General features: G+C 34.8%; 1 protein-coding gene and 1 pseudogene across 1 annotated transcript; one reads left to right on the forward strand and one right to left on the reverse strand.

Moving 5' to 3' along the window:
* Positions 1-3,873: 3,873 nt before the first annotated feature.
* On the reverse strand, positions 3,874-13,808 carry LOC105335460 (uncharacterized). The gene is made up of 10 exons (XM_066082019.1): positions 13,734-13,808; positions 7,714-7,846; positions 7,468-7,545; positions 7,107-7,375; positions 5,719-5,868; positions 5,541-5,612; positions 4,893-4,979; positions 4,317-4,403; positions 4,080-4,214; positions 3,874-3,930 (listed from the first exon to the last, which is right to left on the reverse strand). Exons 1-10 carry the CDS (start codon positions 13,806-13,808, stop codon positions 3,874-3,876), a joined length of 1,143 nt encoding a protein of 380 aa, XP_065938091.1.
* A 7,008-nt stretch (positions 13,809-20,816) lies between these two features.
* LOC109618703 (macrophage-expressed gene 1 protein-like) lies at positions 20,817-22,980 on the forward strand (annotated as a pseudogene).
* Positions 22,981-25,099: the final 2,119 nt, after the last annotated feature.

Genomic DNA, 25,099 nt, shown 5'->3' on the forward strand with positions numbered 1-25,099 from the left:
ATATATCTCAAAACGATAACCAATTTCTAAACATTTATTAGCAGTACACAAAAATACCTTTTAACTAAAATGAATGAAAAGGAGCTGATCCCTCAAAAAAGGGACACAAAAGGGGTAGATAGTCTTTCACCCATTACTCTTAGACCCCGCTTCCATTTCCAGATACGTTTCGTTGACGAAGATCAAGAGCAAGGTCATTCCGTATTCTAAAAATCGGACGGAAGACCTCCTCGTTGCTCGCAACGAGATCGTGTCTAGTTATTTTTTTTTTCTTACAAAATTTGTGCAGGCGATTTCTCGGAAATGGCTGAACCGATTTTCATGAAACCTTCAGATCTAATTGATATTAGTCCGAACTTAATATACATTTTTTTATTTTGATGACGTCATTTCCGTTCTTGAGAAAATGACGTTTTAGTGATTTTCAGAGGGTCGGCTTGTCCAGGGATCTCCTCCTAAACGGTAAAAGATATTGAGTTCAAACTTTCAGGGATTGTAGACAAGAGATTGTAGATTTGCAATTTGGCATTCAAATTTGTCATACTCAAAAGGCGTTAAAGCTCGCCTGGTCCCGAAAATTGAGACTAAAAGAACGTCGTAATTTTTCATGGTTTTCTTGGTTTATCTATTTTCTGAAAAATATTTTGTTAACACATGTAATGCAAAAAAAGTTTATATTTACAAGACCTTTCATTTGATATAAAGAAAAAGGGGCTTGCCCCTAAAATTAGGGGTCCAAAGGGCTCTAAAGTCTTTCATCTGTAGCCCTTTACTGAGGGATATTTTGTGAACGGTTATAGAAACAAATGTGTTTATCTCACAGTTATGTATCCAAGCAATGTAATGATTTTATCATGTGTTACGTAATTAGGGGTTTTTAGGGGCCAAAAGTCCAGAATTTTGATCACATATATCTCAGAAAGGAAAAATATTTTGAAATGCAGTATAGAAGAAAAGATGCTCAGAATGATGTATTAAATCATATACAATTTTCAAAATTTCGTTAAACGGCCCCTATAAGGAGTTTAGGGATCGGCCCCAAAAATGTTCTTTCCCATATATCTCAAGAACGGTAACGAATTTCTAAACAGTTGTTGAACAAAATGTGTTCAGATTTAAATGACCTTTTATTTTATATCAAGAAAAAGGGGCTGGCCCCTAAAATTAGGGGTCCAAAGGGCTCTAAAGTCTTTTATTTGTAGCCCTTTACTGAGGGATATTTTGTGAACGGTTATAGAAACAAATATGTTTATCTCACAGTTATGTATCCAAGCAATGTAATGATTTTATCATGTGTTACGTAATTAGGGGTTTTTAGGGGCCAAAAGTCCAGAATTTTGATCACATATATCTCAGAAAGGAAAAATATTTTGAAATGCAGTATAGAAGAAAAGATGCTCAGAATGATGTATTAAATCATATACAATTTTCAAATTTTCGTTAAACGGCCCCTATAAGGAGTTTAGGGATCGGCCCCTAAAATGTTCTTTCCCATATATCTCAAGAACGGTAACGAATTTCTAAACAGTTGTTGAACAAAATGTGTTCAGATTTAAATGACCTTTAATTTGATATCAAAAAGGGGGCTGGCCCCTCAAATTTGGGAACTTAAGGGCTCTAAAATCTTTCATCTGTAGCTCTTTACTGAGGGAAATTCAATGAAAGGCTACAGTGCTGCTATCGTGAAAGTTGACAAAACTATCCTATCCTATCCTATATCCTGTATCCTGCATCCTATCCTGCAAATAAGCTCTATCCTATCCTATCCTATCCCATACCTTCAAAATTTAGGAATGCAAGTTAAATGAAACGAAATTTAAAAATTAAATGATTTTATCAATTAATGTAGTACTCAAAATGAATGATTAATTCTTAAAACCGAATATTCTTCGAGCGGCATAACTTACTTACCTGTGTTACGGTAAAATTAAATCGTACGCGGGAGGGACACAATAACGTAAACAAACAGGTCAGCGATTCGATTTTTGATTTTATTATATTTATGCATAAAAAACAGATAAATAACTTCGATGCACTTATTGAGGAACAGTTTAGTAACATATTTTTATCAAATATTATTTTCTTATCACATATAACTGAGCCTAATTATCATTATTCGAGCGATTCGTTCGGCGATAAATGTAAACACTATCTGGAAATGAATAATTCCTTTAGGAAGTTTTTATCGTTTATAGTTAAACCACTCGGAGTTATTTTTAAAGTATAAATTCTTAAGAATTTATAGCTAGCTAACATTTATTTATTATGTATGTTCAGGTTAATATCGGACAGAAATATGCGTCCTTGTTATTGGGCATCGAAGAAATTATATGAACGTGAAACAATGTCTGTTTTTGTATGCATGTTTATCTTTTAAAATGCAGAATTGGTCGTTTATAAATTCAAGCTTTTATTACTTTGCAGACTTTAAATAAAGTAAATAAAGAAATCTATTTCTGACGTTGTCAAATGTTGCATCGAATTCTCGCAGTAACTCCGTACTTGCCTACGAATTGACAAAGATGTAACGCCGACATTTTAGCGCGCATCAATGTTACGCACCGCGTTCTTTATATAATAATTATTCTTAAATGGTTTAACTTGTAAAACGTATTAAATTGACATTGAAAATACATTGTTAAGCCAATTTTCGTTTTGGAAAATAACTCTGAAATTTATACTCGAATCTGATTGGCTACAGGATGCAGGATATGATAGGATAGGATAGGATAGAACTTAACTTTTATATTTCTATCATGTATCGTGCATCCTGCATCCTATCCTATCCTATCCTTGTCAACTTTCAGGATAGCAGCACTGTATAATTTTACAGTTCTGTATCCAAAGAATGTAATGATTTATTCATATGTTATGTAATAATGATATTTTAGGGTCAAGAATCTATAAACTATAACCAGCTATATCTCAAAAAGTAAATTTTTTTTAAGCAGTATATAGAAGAAAAGATGCTCAAAATGATGTACTTTACAAAATGCAACCTTCAAAATTTGGTTCAGCGGCTCCAATAAGGAGATAAGGGATTGGCCCCTAAAACTTTTTTTTGTAAGATACATGTATCTATTGAACGGTGACGAATTTCAAAACATTTGTTGAACAAAGCTCTTATCCCTGAAACAAAATAGTATCTGGCCCTCAGAATGTAGACCCTGTTTTTCTATTCTAAATCATGTTTAGCTGTTAAATAGCAAAATCAAGATCGAACGTATATACCTCAAATTCTAAAATCGGACGGAAGACCTCCTCGTTGCTCGCAACGAGATCGTGTCTAGTTGGCATATTATAATTCTGATTCTGTGACAAGTGTGTTGACCTTCAAGTATATTTAATCAAGTGGCTTGGACGACAGGTTAGCTTCTCAGAGACTCAGACGAGCTGGCTATATGAATGAAAAACAAAACAGTGCCGTAATTAGGCAGCTCTTCTTGTATGCCCCCCCCCCCCCCCCATGGAGTTAACGGTGCTACGGATTGATCATGTCTCGCCAGGGGGTAATATGTACAAGTCGTGCAAGGCGATGTTCTTTGCGAGCAAGATTATAAAATTCTATCTCTACCTTTACACATACAATGTAGATTGGCATTGCAGGCCATGCAAGCATTGTGTTGCCTGGAAATGAGTTTACGTGGACTTAAGGAGTCACAATCTAATTACTATGACTTCAACCTGCCATGAGCATTGAGTGGGCGTGATTGACTAGGATTAAGGCATCTCCCTTTAGCAATGCAAACAATTCACTTTTTTTTTTTGGGGGGGGGGGGGTTATAGATTAAAGTTTCAATGGTGATGGTAATAAAGATTGAGCTTATCAGAGCTCATGATTGTACTTTGATTTCTTTGCTAAGAAACATTTTTTTACCCTGATGTGCTGCAGAAGAGACGTTTAAAAAAGCGCCTGATTCTCTTCATCCTCTGAAAAAAAAAAGTTAAAATCTAAATGTCAAAAACCATTCTCCCCAACTGTGCGCTGTGTATTACTAGAATAATAATACCAAATTGATGTGAAACTATTATAGTAATTTGAATAATAGAATTGAATATATAGCGAAGTAATGATGTACCCCAACACGTTTTGGCTTAGTCTCGACTAAGTTAGCAGTGAACGAGATATCCTCCAAGTCTTTACCATCTGGTTTGATTTGTCCATTTTCACTCCTTTCCTCTTGCCAAGTTGCCTCTTTATCATCATATACCTCCTGAAAAAGTAGAAATGCAACTAGTAATAGTACCCCGCATCTGTTTTTTTTTAAATCACTATAAAGATGGCTGTTGCATACATACTAAGTAAAATTAAATACCTCTATAAAATATGGATCTGGAGGCGACGTGCAGAGGCAACAACAGCACAGGTCCATTCCCAACACCTTGCATATGGTCCAGCAACCCTATATACAAAACACAACAATGGGGCGCCATACATAAACATAATTAACAGCTGGAGTCAGGTGTTCCTGACTATTTCTTTAATTTTATCTATAAATATGAGAGGTTTTTACATAGTTTTTTTTTCTCTTTGTGGAACAGGGACATAATTATTAATACATGTATCACTTTGCATCAGTGGATTAGCTGGTTGGTCATGTGGTACGAAGACCAAGTCTAATCCAATAAATATATTGGGAACTTTGGTTGGATGGACTGGATATCTTTTTGTATACTAGTATATTGATTTATCATATCAATACATTTCACCTGTCCGCTAAGTACCTCATAAAACAGTTTACACTTTTTCAAAATCGCTACATGTTGGGGGGGGGATATATATATATATATATATATATATATATATATATATATATATATATATATATATATATATATATATATATATATATATATATATAATTTTTCATTACTTTAAAATTTTTACATACCGGTTCTTCTTGTGGGGGTTGGTCCGAGTAGGTTCTGTGAACCCCGTACCGGATATCATCCGTATCTAGGTGCCACTCTCTGTTTTCCTGTTAAAAGAATTTTTGGTGAAAGCGATTTGATATTTTTTTTCAGAAATTTACCATTCTTTATTTCATTCAGCCAATATTTCATTTTTTTTACTAATCAACATCGTGGTTTTATTAGCATTTGTGCATAGGCATCAGTGGATTCAGATGTTAAAATGTAGACGTAATAATTTTAAAAATACTTAGGTCAGGAAATTAGGATGCACAAGTTAAATGTTGAGAGTTACCTAAGGATAACGTTGCTTTTTTGGAGTATTAAGAGAGTCCGTAGCTGTGGCCATTTATATACAGTATTGATCTCCTTTTAAGAAGATCTACACTACAGCCAACCGCGTTGGCCGTAGTGTATATGTAAAAATATGGAAAATGCCAAGATTTAAAAGGTAAAATATATAGATTTTTTCTTTCTCCAAATATAAGTTTGCCTAAACAAACCACAGCTTGGAATTAGAGGTAAATCTGATGGGTAATCTGTTGACCATCCAGCCACCTTAAACTCCGCGGTAATCCAATTTATACAAAACAGACAATATTTTTAATGAAAACCGAAAGTCAACATACTGCTATCTGGCCCACGGTCTGCTGGTGTCGGAAATGTGACCTGTGCTGGTCGCCTCGTTTTGGTGTGAATTTCTGTAACGAAAAAAAAACCAGTCAACTGAATTATGAAAAGAATTTAATTGATTTAAACATTTTGTTAAGGCAGTTAAAATAAATGACTGTTGTTATCGATACTTACAATGTCTTCTTGAAGGCCGGTCTCTACATGTATATTTTCCAGGAGCTCTTTCCCGGGGGAGGCGGTTTTTGGCTCTTCTTTTTTATTTTTAGACTCGACCACCATGCAGGATTTTGGGGGAACATCATATCGCTCGTTTTTCTTTGAGTCCTTTACATAGTTTGACAAGTGTGTTTAAGGAGAGTTGGATTTAGCGAAAAAGCTTAAAGTTTTTGACCTAACGTATTAAAAATATGTGTATGTGTAGTGTCGGTGTAACATTATATTTTTGTATATATATCTCACCCCGGGTTCAATATATTATGGTCGTGACATATCAAACAAATATTTTCTAATTTTGTTTGTCATGGGAGAAAAGATTGAAAGTTTTTAAAAAAGTGAACTAACATAGAGTTACCCTCCCCCTCCCCATTTTTGGTGGGCATGTAAATAATTAAATTAAAAGCAAGGAAATTAGCCTTGAAATTAGAAACTGAAGTTATGTATACAGGAACAATTCACTCTGCGCAACCGCCCCTCCCACGGATAAGGATTTGAAATCACGATTTTTGAAAAATGTAAATTTCCTTGTTTTTCCGCTTTTTTTGCTTTAAATTTTACTCGATAAGTCTGCCCCCCCCCCCCTTCCCAACTCCCCAAAACGATGGTACCTGCCTGTTTTATATTGACATCCTTCTTTTTAAAAAGTAATAAACTGATCTTAAAAAGTAAGTATAATCAACTAAACTATTATGAATGTTCATCAGTACGTAATATATAAAAGAAACAGCCAAATCGTATGTTATGGGAATTTGAGTCGTAATTATTTCGTACAGACCGTGATTTTTCTAAGGTCGCTGATAGTTTCGAACAATCGATAAACTTGTCAATTTCTATACAGAGCAATGAACTACAATCAATATCGGTAAGATATAGAGGTGTGTGTATGGGAATTGTCTTTTTGGGGTACCATGTGTGTTTATTTTACAATCTTCCTGTTGCCCTTCGAGGCCCCTTAATTTGTTCTGAAATTAAAGTGATTTGAATATGTTGCCCCCTCCCCCCTTTCAAAAAATAAACTAAAATCGTTCATTATTTCGCTGCCATAATATTTTGAACTCCCGGTTTAATATTTTACAGGGGGTTCAATGTATTGCAGGTACAGAATTTTGCATACTATTTTGAACCGGAATTCAATATTTTGCGGTATCAAAATATTATATATGACAATGGTATATATGTATGGTTTGGTGGATATCATGAATTAGTTTAAAGCAAGTAAAATATAAAATCTTTACTAGTTTAGACTCACAATAAGAATTTATGTTGAATAGTTTAGTACTAAGAAGTCTAAGAAGCCTAAGAAGAAGACTCGCCTTTTTTCATCATAATGGCTGCTCGATTCTTACCTTCTCTCTGACATTAAGGGTAACGATCTTGTTCCTTGTAACCATACCAATATTTTCAGGTCGTCCTTCGAGAAAATCGCTTTGTACATTCTTCTTTTCGGTCTTTAGTTTAACTGCAAGAATTCCCTTTACGGACATTTCTTTCGGTTGTATTCCGTCCTCACCCCCCTTTTCACCACCGGTTCCACACTCTTCATTGCTTGATTCACCAAGCTCATAACTAGCGGTGGAGCCAGCACTTTCCTCCCCAGTGATTTCATTGTCTTTTGCTAAATATACATTATAGTTAATAAGTTTTTTTTTTAAATTCCCAACTATTAATTGCAAAGTGAAGACCAAACTTTTATTAATGAAAGCTTACCTGTTTTGCTCTCATCATCGCTTAGAACTTCTACACAGGTGACGTAACTATCATCTGATGAGAGTTCATGATCATCTCCTATGGCATATTGATATGAAATATAGGATCAAAAGAACCACTATACATGTACATGTACTTAAATTTTAAATTTGTTAATCAAGACATGAACCATAAAGTTTGAATTGATGAAACATATTGTCTAATTGCTCTTTATCGCATCGTTTATGGTGTGTTCTGCCTTCTTACCTTCCTCAATCACTGCCTCCTTGCAATGATCTTTATTATCATCTACGCCTCTATTGTCTTCCCTCTTGTCCTCCTCCTTGCTTGTCGCTTCTCCGTTGCCGGGTTCTCTGCTTTTCTCACTGACTTGTTCATCCTAACAATTGTAAATTGGGTTCACATAAGCACACAACTGTTCTTCTTATAACGGTAGATAATGTAACAATTCCAAATGACTTGTCAAGACTGATGGTGTGAGCTAATGGGTTTGTGCCACTTTGTTTGTGCCATAAATTATGTTAAGGAGGCTTGGTGGTCAGCTAACCATTAGATCTACTTTAAATTGTATATACATAATATACATAATATACATGATGTACAAGATTTTTTAAGCTATAAACCATTATTTTATAAGAAAAAGTCAAATATCTTATCTTTTACATTGGGTTTTTTTTTTGCTCTTCTTCTTAAGGAGACCAAAATAGTCTTAAAATAGCGAGGACTATCAAGACCTTTTAATGTAATAATGTATATCCACCTATATATATTTCCTTTCCTTATACTGTGATGGCCTATTCCACAAATAAATTTTAATTTGACTTGATGTTGTTTCTCTAAAAGAATTTCACAAAACATATCTTTGTTTCCATTGACATTTTAAAAAAAAAATGTACTTTGAGCAACATTCCCGACCCCCCCCCCCCCCCTGCAAACCACGGTTTTTGATTTGATAAAGCTTATAATGCATATAAGGCTATATACGGGCTTGCATCGACGTTTTTCACAAATTGTATCCTATATGTATTATCAGATAAAATTTTCCGTTGAATAACTATGTAACTCCCCTCCCCTCCGCACCCACTCTCCACAAATTGGAATTAAGATGTTATTCGCCAAGACATGTCATTAACTAGAAAGTGGCACCCCAATATATGATTAAAACAGATCATAAGAAAAAAGTTCTTACCATTTCTGAATATCTGTAGTTACTCTATAAACAAAGCTTTTATGACGTCACACAATTAATTACGCCACACAAGGAATTACGTCATTATGTCTTAAATTTTTTAAATTGAATATAGATATTTGGCCTTTTTGGTATGCTTTTAAAAAACTACAATGTCATCTTTTTTTTCAGTTAAACTTTATTTTCCTAAAATAGACAAATCCACACTTTACAAAAGTTATGTTCCTGCCCGCCATCTTTGGATGAAAACCTTTAGATTTCTTACAGTAGCCTTTGTAGTTTAAAGGTTTATAACTTTGTCATTTGAAATTAAAAATACGTTTCCGTTCTCTATTTTGATTGCCCCAACACACATATTGAAGAAATAAATTAAATTCCAAAAGATTTCATCACAGGACACCCAAATATTGGGTCAATAAAGCCAATAGTTTGTGATTCTTATTTTGACGCCCCACCCTATTTGTGACATTAATGCAATTATATTTACATTCACTTCCCCCCTATTAAATTGCGTTGATTTACTTGAGTGATATTTACGCATAACACTAAAGACCCAATCCCTAAATCTTGTGTGCATGATACATAATGATTCAATTTTTCATCAGTCTTTCTCGAGGACTCTCCTCGCGACCTCAAATCGGATCACGACCTGATATTATGCTTACGCTGCCTGGTCAATATTTTTATTGATGTAAATATACTTTAACAGTTACAGTGGCGTCGAAAGCAAATTGAAAGTTGTTTTTTTTTTTTTTTTGGGGGGGGGGGGGGGTAGACTGATCATCAGAAATCTTGACAAGCAAAAAAATATTTGAATCATTATTTTTTTTAAAGATGTGGTCTCATGGCTGATACGGTGTGTGCAAACAATTTGTCGTTATTTAATTTGTATACACACACCGTTGCAGTTATGAGACCACATCTTTCAAAAAATAACGATTCAATGGTTAATTATTTCCATTGCCACGTATAGCGCTATTCCACTCGCCCACAACACACACTCGTTAAAATCAAAGTACTGAAGTACTGACGGGAGTTGATTTTATCGATTATCATTTATTCAAAATCAACGATATGTGATTTTGCATGGCAAGTAGTGTCAGTAATTGAGTATTTCTGAGAAATTGTATGGATCCAGGCAAGATTGAACTCTTGTCTTGTTCAACCAAACGCTCGGCTGTCTCCGTTTGTCTCCGACAAGCAAGAGAGACTGTTTTGTCGGATATTAACGGAGACAGCCAAGCGTCTGGTTGAACGAGACTACATTGAACTTTAGCGTAGGAATATATACGACTTTAAAAATATCTAAACTGTTTGTACAATTTAAAACTATTATTCCCATGGTATTAATAAATACTTTTTCTTGAAAAACAATGCTTCAAAATACATAGCATCGAATTAATCGATTAATTTCAAGAACCAAGTGTTGTCAGCGGTATTGATTTGTGCTTAGGTCCAAACACTGTTTCACTTTCGCTTTGCCCGAGTAGGTGCATAGGAGAGTTGATTAAAACAAGTTTAGCTTTTTTTTAAAAGCTTACCGTCTTTAGAACAAACCCTAAACAGCAATTAGTCATCAAAGACAGTTTAATTCTTTTTATATAAATGTCACCTTCCTCTACATAGCATGGCGAGTGGAACATTTTATGTCATGTGTCGTTTAAGCCTTGGTGTCCAAAATTGAGAACTGCGTACCCGAGCTTGTAAGTTGAGATCGACTATAGGGTAAAAGAGGTCTTAGGTAGGGTCGAAGACTCGTATCATTTTTATAAAATCAAAGTTATTCCACTGCATTTATTTATCTAAGGTGCAAATAACTTTACCGATATAAGGCATACCGCATCATTTTTTTTTATTTTGTATAAATATTTGAATAAACAATGTATAAATATTTGAATAATCAATGCTAAAAGAAAAACAAATAATTTCAATAGATATTATAGAATGTTACTTTCAACTAGTTGGACCTGAAAACCAAAGGCTGAATTTCATTCATAGCAATTTTGTATTGCTTTTTCGTTTTCTCACTTTTTAAGATTTGAAATCTACGAAATTTGTTAAGTCGTACATGAAAAAGATCATCAGAAAATTATCTCCCTTGCGCCGAACAGTAATTTAACCAAATGAAATAAATGTTAATTTTCACATCATGTATTTTCTACCAATCACAAAGGAAAGGAAGTGCACAGCCCGGAGACTGTAAATTATTTGAACTCTTTATACTGTCTTCCAAGGAAGACGGTAATTAACTCCCAAAAACCACACCTTTTGAAGTAGTCTGCGATATTACAAGTACATTTATGTAGCATACCGGTATTCCATGTAAACAAATGTAGTGTAGTTTATCACTTATAATTTTTGGACAGTGGTTATAACTTGAATTTAAGTATCAAATTGATTACTTGATCCTATCTGAATTGTTTTATAGTTTGTTCAGGGTTTTTTTTATATCTTCATCTCAAAGCCATGCAAACTTTTTATACGCCTCTTTTATATACTACTTCATACAGATATATATATATATATATATATATATATATATATATATATATATATATATATATATATATATATATATATATATATATATCATCTCATAATAAGCAAAGAATGATTCCTTATTCCTTATATCTGGAAAGTTGTCACCAAACAGCGTACCGTAATGGGTTTGAGTATTAGGATCTGTAAGTTATAAGTTCCCATCCCTTTTATTATTCTTTCACCTTTCAAAAATTTTTAAAAATATTTTGTATTTAAATATTGTTAAATTTTAAAATTCTAAAAAGGTTAAAGTATTTTGATTATTATAACTTTTATCCATAATATCAGTATCGACAGGTGTGCTATACAACTTTAGAACCACTTAACAAGAGCTTCGACTTTCGGTAGGACGTAACTATTTTTTGTTGCATTAAAACATGTGAAAAATGACGCTGGTTTCATTAAGGAATAAGGAATCATTCTTTTAGCATTATGAGGTGATAATTCCGGTCGGGGCGTGATCAAATCCAATAAAACCAGAAGTCTCTCATAATAAATTATTTTTGCAAGGTTTTTTTTTTTTTTGGTAATTAATATTTACATCGATTTTTATATATAACGCGTTCTTAATAAAACAGAAAATCTGGGTATTTTTCTGTTTTGAACGATGAAAGCGATTACACAGATGTAAGCAAATTAAGACATTTTAACCTTTATTTACTGCATAACACACGTAATAAGAAATAAAAAAAAATCTTTTGAGTGGAAATGTACCCCAAAAACCAACAAACTGAAAGCATCTCAATATATATAAAATTTAAATTGGAACAGGGTGTAAAGAGAATATACAAGTAAAACTTGCAATATATACATATATAAAGACTGTGTTGCAATTCTTAGGAGTAAATTTAATTATTTACTCCGACACAAGACAACACCTTTACAAAGTCGAAACCTTAAAAGTATACAGATCACTATTGTTTTGTAGTTCGGGGAGGGGGGGGGGGGGGTAAATTTATCCCATCACTAGACAACATCTTTACAATCTCGAAGCTTTAAAATTAAATAGAAAATGACTGTGGTGCAATTGCAATTTTTTTTATTTTATTTGGGGGGGGGGGGGGGGGTTAAGGACTTACCCAATACAAGACCACACCTTCGCAAAGTCAATGCCATAAAAATATGTAGAAAATGACTGTTGCAATTATTTAGGGTAAATCACTATGACGCAAGACCACGCATTAACAAAGTCGAACCATAAAAATAAACAGATAATGACTGTGTTGAAATTGCTTAAGGTAAATTTACCTCGACAAAAAACGACACCTTTACAAAGCCATATAAACTATACTCATTACGATTGTTTTACAGTTCGGGATGGGGAGGGGGGTAATTTACCCCAAACTCTAGAAAACATCATGGTATTCAGCGCTGTTAGCTACATTTGCCATCAAACAATTTTAAAAATCCTTCGAAAAACACCTTATTACAATCAGTTAGGGTCTCGTAGTTATAAGATTTTTATCATTATAGGAACAGGATATTTTTCTCGTCACTGAAAAATGATTTTGACATTAATGTCGACTGTAAAACGTCTTTTATTTTCACTGGTTCTTAATGAGTAGTGCTTAATTAATGTAAACCGATCCTTATTTAACAATATGCTTCGAAACAAGGAAAAGTATAAAATACCTACCATTGTGTGTTTATAAAATTGGTGATTGTGACGTCACCATGGATGCGTCATAGAGACTTACATTTCGGAACTCTCTTATCCTACACTGGAACCACTACAGTCTTCGCTTAAATAAGAGGGGTTCTGAATAGATGTAGAACAATGACGCGGGAGATAACCCTTTTTGGCAAAGGAGAACAAACGCTTTTTTTTATTTTTATTTAAAATAAAAGTAAATATAGTCGGGACTGGGGCGCTGGGTGGGTGGGGTGGGCTTTCTCTTCTTTTTTTTTCTCTTTTTTTCGCAATGTTAGACATAACCGTAATTATATCCCCCTTTTTTGCTGGTCAAAATTTCTTATGTTTCTGATGTGAAGAGTCCCCATTAATTAATAAAACATATTCTATTTATCCTACTCGTTGATTTCAAGTAGTTATGGTTTTAAGCACGATTAGAAATCCTAAGCTGCATCGCCCAAAGGTCTAGAATGCATTAAAAACTGAATTTAATTAATTTGAAATGTTAAACGATTGACTAAAAAGCTTTACAACTTACATATACACTGTACATACATGTATTAGTGAATACAAGTTGTGGCAACCAACACTTCGAAGGAATAAATCAAATTCCAAGAGATTTCTTCACAAATATTTGGTTGTATAAAGAAGGGTAGGCCTAAAGTTGTTTTTCCCTTTTGACCTTTGGGTTGACTCCGCAAAGGGGAACAACTTTTGCAAAGTGTGGATTGGACTATTACACCGTGGTGGTCCCATGGTTTTTTTTAAATCTCTCTTTTATAATGTCATATGTTTCTCTCTTAATATCAACTATAAGTCGGCAATATTTCCTGAAAACTCTTTTATATTATTGATAAAAGAACCTATTGTCTGCAATGTCATTCAGCATGAAAATATACTTACATTAGTTTCAGTGATGATACATGTAAATATCATGGCTTCAACACTTAGTGCATGTAGGCTGCCGTTTTGTGACATCATCAAGTAAGTCATATGGCGCGATAATTTAAATTTGCATTCAGTACATATAGCAAGTATAAGTAGTTACTGTTTAGATAATAGTGTTTATAACTTGATCTCTTATACATTGCCTGAAGGTGTGTTTTCATTTATTCTGCCCCAAAATATATAAGTTGTTCCTGTCAGGCGCCGGCATTGTCAGAAGAATACTGTTGCAGCATATCATAATAAACAAGAAATATGCCTTACCAGCATGGAGCTCAATATGGGTATATGCATTTTCCATAGGCGATAATGTTAACGTTATGGTTCATTTTCTTATATATATTGATTTTGTATGATTTTTATAAAGAGTTTTAGCTATCACAGGAAATTTGAACAAAGAATGTTAAGTTAAACATGACTTGGCAACCCGGTATTCTACATGCAGTACCTTCTTAAAAAATCCTTTCAAATTTTCAACGTCACCCTTATTCTTTGTTTTCTTTAGTTTTTTATAATGATTATGATTTATTTTTAATGTCCAAAATGTTTTCTGAGAGGAGTCTTAAAGTAATTTAGGAGTGTTTGTAAAGATATCATCTAAATGTGGTCTGCTTAAATTGTTGACGTCATTAGCGTTTTTAAAGAGAGGATATATTTCTCTCAAAGTCGTGTCTATCTGTCTTTTGAAAAACTGCATGCAGGAAAATGAAACTGAACTTTATTTATTTTACAACGATTGATAAACAAGTTCTACAACTTATATTAATATTTCTCGTTGTCACGAATGTTAGCGCGAGGGCGTCATTGATGTGGGAGGAACCTGGAGTGTCCGGAGAAAACCCACCTGTCCAAGCGGGCGACCACCATACCCTGTCACATAAAACTACTTTTACTAGTACTGTCGATCACGGGGATCGAGCTCGGTCGCAGCGGTGACAAGCGAGTACATTGTCCACTGCGCTGCCTGGACACCCTTTTGAAAATCTGATTTCTCAGCAACACAATGTTTTGTTTTTTGTTCAACTGCCAATAAAAGAATTTACAATGGAATCAGTATCGATCGATCGCCGTGCTAATAACATGAGTACATATAGAGAGAGAATGTTTAGAAATCATACTATAAACTCCACAAAGGGAAGTATTTCAGGTAAAGAGGGTTGTTTTCTTTTAATTTATAAAAACGGAGCTTGGTTGTTTTTTTGTTTTTTGTTTTTTTTTTTGGGGGGGGGGTATTACTAATTAATTTAATTAATTTAGAGAGAGAAAAAGGCCGAAAATTATTAGCATCGAGGTGCTAATTATTATGACATGAGGATAACTAAATGAGTGTAGGTTAAAAAAAAAGGTAAACGCATAAACCAATGGTTCACCAAATATTGAATTTTGACACATTTTCCATATATTCTATAAAAACTTTTAAAATATATACTTTTGTAAAGATTGATGTGTTCAACTGAAATGAATCTAAATGATTAAAAAGAGAAAAATAGAAATATGCATTGGTTCATTACATAAATATTTAGTTTCCCATCTGCTTCATAGCAACGCAAGGAAATGTAAATATATATATATCGTGAGCAAGCCGCCTCTCAGTGAAACCTGGTGCCATCAAGTATCATTAAATTTTTGTATATTTATTAATATTAAAAAAAATGTTTTTTGAATTCGCCATTCTAACGACAACGAGGGAGAAAGGAGCGAAAATAATTTGGCTTAATATTTTCCTGTAAACAGTACTCGTATTAGTCGTATATAACATTTTTGTAATTTTTGATTGTCCAGTTCAAGTGAAATACGCCATAGTTTCTTTATAGTTCAACGTTGGATGCATTTTACGGTCAAGATTCGTTGATTTCTGCTATATTTTGATTTTCGGTTTCATGTCTATTTCCTGTGTGTTTTTACTAGCGGAAAAACTGTGCATTTTAAAATTTAGTATAATTTTTCTATATCTATTGTTTGTATTTATAAAATTTAAACAATCGATAATGGTAATGTTTTTGACAATATCGGATGGTAACCGTCCGGGTGCACGGACTTTTTCATGGTTAGTGAGCACCTGTTGTTTATTGAAGAATTTGTACGCACGAGTTTTACGGGCCAATACTGTTTGGAATAAGAACTGTAAAGGATTTGTTTAAACTTTTTTTGTTAAGGAAATCACTTTAGTTTCAACAAAATTTACCCCTATGTCATGCCACGACTCAACGAAACCAACGTAATCGTGCTGTTGGGATGCTGCAAGCTACATGTAGAATGGCACAAAATACTGTAGCAATACACTTTAGAGTTCATCGGAACACGATCCAGTCATTATGGAGACGTTTTCAACAATCTGGCAACACTCAGGATCGACCGCGCTCTGGGCGACCTCGTGTGACGTCACGTCAACAGGACAACCACATTAGACTTGTGCATCTGAGAAATCGTTTCCAGACAGCAAGTTTGACTGCCCGTAGTATTCCAGGGCTTCGACCATTTAGTCCAAGAACTGTGCCTAATCGTCTGCGCGAGCAAAACATCAGACCAAGACGTCCAGCGGTGCGCACAGCACTGCTTCAACGTCATCGTATCGCCAGACAAGCGTGGTGCACACGACATCTGCGATTCAGAATACAGGACTGGCCCAATATTCTGTTCACTGATGAATCCAGATTTCATTTGGATAGCAGAGACGGCCGTTGTAGGGTGTATCGTCGCGTTGAGGAGCTTTACCAGGACGCTTGTGTTGTGCAACGTCGACAATTTGGTGGAGGTAGCGTTATGGTGTGGGGTGGAATATCAGCTCGTGGAAGGACCCCTCTACAAATTGTCAATGGAAATCTCACCGGCGTACGCTATCGAGATGAAATTATTCAGCGTCATGTGATACCCTTCATACAGAGACATCAAAATCACATCACTCTGCAAGACAACGCAAGGCCACACGTTGCACGTGTAGTCAGGGACTTGTTTGTTCAACAGAATGTCGATGGCTTGCCTTGGTCAGCTGTTTCCCCCAATTTGTCGCCGATCGAGCACGTCTGGGATGAAATGGAAAGACGTTTACGCCGTTTACCAAAATCAGCCAGTGACATTGGCTGATTTAGGCCAGGCTTTAACCAACATCTGGAACAACATCTCTCAAGCATTTCTGAACACTTTAGTGGCATCAATGAGGCGTCGCTGTCAAGCATGCGTGAACGCAAATGGTGGTCACACGCGTTTTTAATTTTGTTAATTCAGTTTCAAATAACAGTGACTTTCGAGTGTGCTGCAATTGACGTTATTCGACGTTGACATTAATGTGTTATGAGATGTTGTTACGAATACATGTTTTAACAGTATTACAAGAAATAAAATTTGTTCATTGTAATTTTTAAATGTTTTTTCATATATTAAATAATACACGGTTTCTTTTTCCGATAGTATAGTATCCATACCTTTCCGGTATGTTAATCTATAAATCTTAGAGTCAAGGTTTGATCTCGGTGTAACAGATGTCTCTAATCTAATACGAAAATACTCATTGATTATAAATGAACGATACATTGCAACCACTCAAAATTTTCTGCAATTTCACTATCGTTCATTTACCCTCTATCACTCCCTTCAAATTTAAATATGCTAGATTTATTCAATCGAAAAAAAAATAGAAATGCTCCTGTGCAACATACTGTTAACTAACTTTGTTCGCGTGCGAGAAATTTTCGCGAGGTTCGCGAGAGCAACATTGTTGCAAATATTTGTTTCCGCGGACCAGTATTTGCCATATTGTTGTAATAAACAAACAAGTGTTGATAATGCTTCGTCGCGAAAATTAGTCGCCGAGAACCAGTTCATTGCGTGGATATCGCGAAAAAAAAGTCGTCGCGAATAATAATTGATTACAAAAATTTCATGACTGCGATGATAAAAGATAAAACTAACCAGATTACAAAAACTTTCTTTCTTTCTAAATCAAAAAAAAACCAACAAGTTATGATTTGCTCCGCCATTATAGAACAAGAGGCCCACAGGCCTCGGTGCTCACCTGATTACCATAGCCTTTAGATTGACATGTCAGAGAGTTTCGTGTTTGCATTTTCAAGTTTCATTTTGAAGTCTAAACCACAATCTGAGACTCCTCTGACTCTTATCCCGCTATTATTATTCGATGCTTGAAAAACATTCATTCATGAAAATGAATGGAAGGACAGGAGGATTAATCTTGGATTGTATATACGTTACCTTCAGGGGTCAAAAATTGGAAACTTTTGTAATAAAAGACACGCAGGCCGTTACAATGCACAGGATTATTTATAAATAATATTAAATTCATCATTGCCAAGTGCCAATTTACCATTTAGTTTTCAAGATGAGTTAGATGAATTTCAAGAAGTTTAAATTGTTAATGGATAACACACAGCAATTACCTTAAGTAAAAATACATGTTCAATATATGACCTGCCATAATTATCCCCCCGCCCCAAAATAAATAGCCGAGGTCTGGGCAGTGAATTTCATAATTTAGCATCAGGACATTATAACAATGCATGACTTTATCTCCTACGACTGTGATAGTCCACCCTGGGGCCTGAGCCCTTGTCCCTGGGGTCATGATTTTAACAATTCAGGTAGAGGACTTCAACAACTTCATTACCATGCATTTACAGTATTTTTTTTCTCAACGTTTATGGTAATAGAGAAAAATTTTGAAAATTTAGGTTTTTTTGCATGTTTGGCTTTGCCTATGACGGTCCTGAGGCGTAGAGTCATGAATTTCACAATTAAGACATCTCTTGCCAAAGAGAGGATTCATAGCAAAAATGCTTTTAATTGGCTCTGTTGTTTTTAAGAGTATATTAAGTAAAAAATATAAAATTGTTAAATCATGAGGGACGACAACTGAGGAAGACCATGCTATAAGTCACCTTAGTGACTCAGGTGACCTCAAAATCAAGGCTGACTTTGATAACGTCATTTCATTGTTGCTATTGGGACGTCATTAATTTAAAACTGAGCATTTAATTCATTTGGCGTTTTATTTCCCTAAAGGTGGCATACGAGTATTTGTCAGCAAATCTGATGGGCAAGAATTATAGAATTAATAGAGTTTAATGTAAATCATCTTTAGGTAGTTATCAATGTTTAAGATTTAATTTCAAATCATAATTTTAATGAACTTTGCATCCTTCTCTTTGTTATAGCAAACCCATTGGTTCCCCTGGGACAATTCTTGCCGCTACAGACAGCATCAGAGCCAGTCACATTGGCAGAACCACCGACAGTTTTGCCACAGCAAGAGACACCACCATCAGTCTCAGCCCAGCCCACTACCTCACCGGCATCCACACCATCGGCGCCGGAACCACCTCCAGTTATATCACCACAGCGGTCAGGGCCGTCGTTACTACGCACGCAATCTGATGGACCATCATACCCACCCCTGTCGTCTCCATCCCCGCTTTCAGTTCTCCGACTAATGAAAACCAAGTCTTGCCGGACTAAAGTGACGCTGGTCCACCATACTTCCTCCGGTCATCGGAATGAGGACTTTTGGTTAGTTTGTTCTTGACTTCTTTGTTTTACCCTTATTACATCACAATTATTACTCTTGTAAATTTTTATGTGTAGTATAAATAAATATGCATATACCATTGATTTTATAAGTCATCTTTTTTAATTATTTTGCATGATTAAAAGTAAATACTTTTCTTATTATAGGCAAACGATAGTAAATACAGCGAGACCTGGAATAACTGGCATTAAAAAGTTTTGTCGATATACATAAAATGATTCTGTAATTGATTAATTCCCCTGGAAACAGAGGCGTAATGCAGAGAGACACCTCTTATTTTTAACTCTTAATTCCAACAAAGCTGTGATTTCAATATAACATTGTATGTAACATGTATTATAATAATTCGACCAAATTTTGAATATTTTGAACTGTTTACTCGTCAGTTTGCTTATTTTTTGATAATGACTATCTATATGTTACATTAAAAGTTTAAAATCAAAGATTCGTAAACTTAACTATATATATTTACATTTTCAACTGTCTGTGTCTGTGATAACATTGCGAATCAATTTTGAACCCTAAGTGACACAAAATGGGCGTGTCTTTAAGCATAACCGAAAAACCTTATTGGCTGCGCCTCGTAGTAATACATAGCATGTTCTACTTAAAATGATAGTGGTTGTTAAATGAGGTTGTTTTAAAGTGCATATAAGTATAGGTAATAAGGAATCATTCTTTGAATATTATGAGGTGATAATATCAGTCGGAGCGTGGTCAAATCTATCATAAAGCCCTTCGGCCCCGACCGAAATTATCCCCTCATAATACACAAAGAATGATTCCTTATTCCTTCAATAGCTTTTGTTTCGTTTTGGAGTTTATATTCAGCATAAACTTGAGCTTTCCCAAAAATTCACCACATGAATTTTAAGACATTATACATTACAATTTACAATACAAATCAAATACAAGATTTAAAGTTGGGTAGTATTTTAGTAGAAAGCTGAGTGGCATCCATCGGGCTAACCGCAACTTACAATGTAATTCACGTTAAACTACACGAAAAGAACTTCTATTGGGGAAATATATATTACATTTGATACCCGTACGTAGTCGTAAGGATTTCGAATAAATGTTAGGTTTCATCAAAATGAGAAAGCATCATACAAATTAGGCTAGCATTGACTAAATGTGATACTAGAGAATAACAGATTTTATTAGACCTATGCATCTTAAACATGCATACTAACATGTATTTGGACTTTGGCAGAAGTCATTCAGAGTGTATTTGAAACTACTTCCGGGACATCTTAGCGTGAGCCTTAAGGGACGATTAGTTGTACAAGCATGATTCACTCAGCACAGTTGTTTGCATATTTACAAACTATATCAACATAATAAATATAGATCGTATATTAACTAAACTTCTAATGAAATTTAACTATTTCCTCATTAATAAATTCTGAATCAAATTTTAAATAGTTCCCTATTTATTCATTAAATATGATATTTCCTATTTATTCCTGGACCTCAGTATTTACTTCCTCGTTAATCGATGTACTTTATATACTTTACACTGGCCCAATCGGCTCATGTGTGTGCAGACAAAAGAGCGGAAATGTTCTCGCCTTTTCTGGATTGTTTGGCTATTTCACTATGGACCGTGGACGCCTCGAACTTTACCACTGGGGATCCTCGAGCCTGCTATGATGGGAAAGGAGAAAAGCCTTTTATGTTTGAAGTTCTGCCCGGATTTGGTTGGGATAACCTTGTCAACGAAAACCGGGGCGTTGTCGTGAATTTCAATTATTCAAAATGCAAGACAACAGAGGACAGGCGGTATCTTCTTCCCGACGGGGTCGTCACCATTCCAGTCAAAACGAGTCAAATGAACGTTTTTTCCAAGCTCTATGACCACTGGTCTCAGTATGAATCGGATACGGCGTTTTCTGTCAACAACGGAGCTTCGGCGACGATCAAAGGTGTGAAAATTGCTGCAAGTTTCTCCGCCGAATATGAACACATCAAAAAGCACCAGTTGGAAGATAAACCGTTTACTACCAAAGTTCAGGCGAGGTTTGTCCGATACACAGCGAAAGTTCTTCCAGACGTACAGCTTGACCAGTCTTTCCGCAATCGTCTTCTGAGAATCGCTGGACAAATTCAACAAAACCGGAAGCTGTCCACTAAGTACGAGAGCGAACTGCTGGTGCGTGATTTCGGTACAAACGTTCTAACCAGTGTCGACGCCGGGGCTTCCATTGTCAAAGTGGATCAAGTCGACTCTTCATTACTTGAAGATACCACAACAAACAAGGTCAAAATAGGTTATTCAGCCAGTGTTTCCCTTCCCGGACTAGCAAACGCAAGCATCAAAGATCAATATTCAAACACAAAAACGGAACTTAAGAAGTACATGAAAAGTGTCAAGAATTCGGACATTAGAACCTATGGTGGACCACCAATGAATCCGGAAAATTTCACGCTCAGCAAATGGACAACTACTATTGGGAATGATTTGGTTGCTGTTGACAGGAATGGGTTTCCACTTGACTACGTTATATCCACGACAGCATTACCTGATCTATCTGAGAGTCTGGTAGAAGAGGTGGTTCAGAGTGTTCGACAGGCGATCTCGTCCTATTTTAAACACAACACGTATCCAGGATGTACGAACCCTGATGCACTTAACTTTAGTAAAATCTCAAATTTGGACGACGGTTCATGCCATGTGCCACTCACTAATCTGAGCTTTGGGGGAGTTTATCAAGAGTGCCTCTTCCAAGGTAAACTTTTCAATGATGAAAACTTGTGTGACAAACTTGCGACCAAGAATCCGCAAACACAGAATTTTTCGTGCCCAGACGGATTTGAAAATGTTCTTCATTACAAAGGAACAACGCATAAAGCTCAGCAACAGCACCAATGTCACAGATGCTGGATCTTCTTCAAATGTTGTCATGATCTACCATTTTATGCTTCAGCAACGTACACATCGTACTGGTGTGGAGCAAAGCCAAACTCTGAAGTGCATAAGGATAGTGGATATCTGTTTGGGGAACTGTATTCGGACAGAACCAATAACTTTGTCACGCAATCAAAATCATGTCCGCAGTATTTTAATTCTTTGCTGATTGCTTCCAATGTCAGAATTTGCATAAGTGATGACTACGAACTTGGTGCAAAGTTTGCGGTGCCTTTGGGCGGATTCTACAGTTGCCAACAAAATTCAGTATTGCGTGCGGACTGGTCTACTCTCTGGTTTAAAATTCCCAACCGTTCATATACCTCCATTTTCTGACGTCCCAGCATAAAGTATAAGAGAGCCGGGTCATTTCATTATCTCCCATAACTCAGAGAGCTGGGTTCAACTTGTTGATCCTGAAATGAAAGGTAAAACACCTGAAGAGTCAACATGGACAACACTAAACTCGGCACCAAAAGAAATGGAAACTTTAATGAAGGCATTCACCGATAATCATGTGGTCAAACTTAGCGAAGAGTCAGGAATGTCAAAAGGCGCCATTGCAGGTTTGTCCGTTGGTTTGACGACTGCTGTATGCGTGATCATTGGTATAGCCATCGCCGTGCGACGAAATCGCAAACAAAAAAGAGAATATAACAGAATTGGATAAGTCTCAGTTGATTGTCATTGTGTCTTAGTGTATTAATAGATATACTGTCATGTTAATCGATGAATGATTAAAATTCATTGGTACTAGTTATCTCTTTTATTGCAATATATAACTGTTTGTTTCAATACTAAGAGACTGTAGCAAAAATGTATTGAGTAATCTTGCTTTGATTTGATGGTAAATGAAATGGATGTTAGCCTCTGATTAAGAATTAATCATATCAAATACAAAGACAAAACATGAAATTTCAAAAATTCATTTCAATAATATCAATTTATTGATGTGCAGTGTATTAAAAATTATTGTTATGATTCTTTTCTAAAAAAAAATAATTATTTTTTCTATATTCGGGGGTTTGAATATTTTTTCTATAAGTATAGTGTCATTATATTATTTTAACTTTTATATTTTAAGAAAAAAAAATGAACTTTTTATTGCCATGTCTCTATCAAATAGATAAAGATTGGAATGAAGACAATCATTATTTTTCTAAATAATATAACCAAACTTTTGACTTATAATTCAATGGTATTTAGGATCAAAGAATCAGTTTTTGCAGATCGTCTAATTTTACAGGTTTAAAGCGATGGTATAATTCGTATATATGTCGGTAAAAAAAGGTCCCAAGAAAAGGAAATTAAAGGTAACATGTTTTCTCGTACAGAATACTCAATGGCATCACCTATGTTGTATTCATGACAGATCGTGTAAATCTCTATACCTTCACCTTAGTTTCGGATTTCACTAATTTTTGTTTAATATTTAGGTTGCGTCTCACCAACGGGAGAGTGTGGGGAAACAGGATGAATCTCTGCCATTAAGTCAACTGAATGATAACTGAATGGTCTGTAAAAGTGACTGAATTGCACAAATACGCCATTCAGTAACATTTCAGTTACCTTTTAGTCACCTTTCAATTGACTGAATGGCAGATATTCATCCTATAAGTGTTCATAATTTTTTATGAATTGCATCACACAGTATATTTATCAATAGAGAGCAGTACAAGTAGTCATAATATTACGAAGTGACATAAGCGTGTTCAAAAATAAAACGTGATAAATGATTACAAATATTCGAAGGCTATATAAAACCCGACAGCATCTAAGTTGATCAGTAATTTAATGCGTCCAAATTTACTGGTATCCATGTGGGTAACGCTTTTATGGGTTTTCATGATAATGTAACGTTTTCGCCTTAATGAGTTCGTATTTCTGGTCTTTTATAATGAAATTCTGGTAGCGAATTTATACTTGTTAAACCTGGTAGTGGTTATTTTGAAAGAAATCAACAACAAGATAATAAAGGTTTTATAATTGTATTCTGATGGTGATATTTAATTTCTATAACAAATCAAGAAACATCAAAGGGGAAGGAAACTAAAAATATGTTGTACAATAAATCAATTAATTATCATCTACTATAATTGTAAATCGTATTTATTTTCATTAAAAACCCCGGAACAATGAATAAATCAAGAAAATCGATCCCTTAATTTAAATTTCCCGCCGCCATGGGGGCTGCCATTGAACTTTAATATATGACGTCACACCATCTATTCCGGTTTGTCTTATCAACATAACATCATGATATTCGCTCTAAATGACAAGTTCTGGAAAATTTGAAACAATATTGATTTGAGACCGTTCTTTTACCTTCGCAAACTACAAACTAACGTCAAATGGAGCATGTTCGTTGAAATCTAAAAGCGGAGGATAGTGTCGGAGAAATCGCGTAAATGTGGAAATTGTCAACAGATGCCAAATATCATAGAAAATGTCTGCCGTCGTTATTTCGACATGGTAATTCCGACTTTAAAGAATGAATTTTAAGGTGTAATATCCCTCTGCTATTAATTTTGCCATATATTTTTTAAAAAATTTCATTTTGATTTTCATCAAAGTCAATATCAATCGATTCATATGAAATAAAGTTTAAATGATGAAGCGCTGCTAGATTTTTGAAAAATTGATAAAATGTCAAATCATGATATGAAGAAAACTAGACATAGTGATTAGAAAAAGCAAAATTTTATCATCGCAGCATAACATTAAAAATCTAAAATGTATATGAAAATAATATATAGTTATATACATTTTTAATTCATATTACAAAACATATTGAAGCGCTGCATTTTAGTTGAGAATAGCACTTTGTTCTATAGATTTGCAAAAAAAAAATTGCTTCAATCAGCAAGAGTTATCTTT

Source organism: Magallana gigas, chromosome 4, assembly GCF_963853765.1.
Source record: "Magallana gigas chromosome 4, xbMagGiga1.1, whole genome shotgun sequence".
In the NCBI taxonomy this organism is placed as follows: domain Eukaryota; kingdom Metazoa; phylum Mollusca; class Bivalvia; order Ostreida; family Ostreidae; genus Magallana; species Magallana gigas.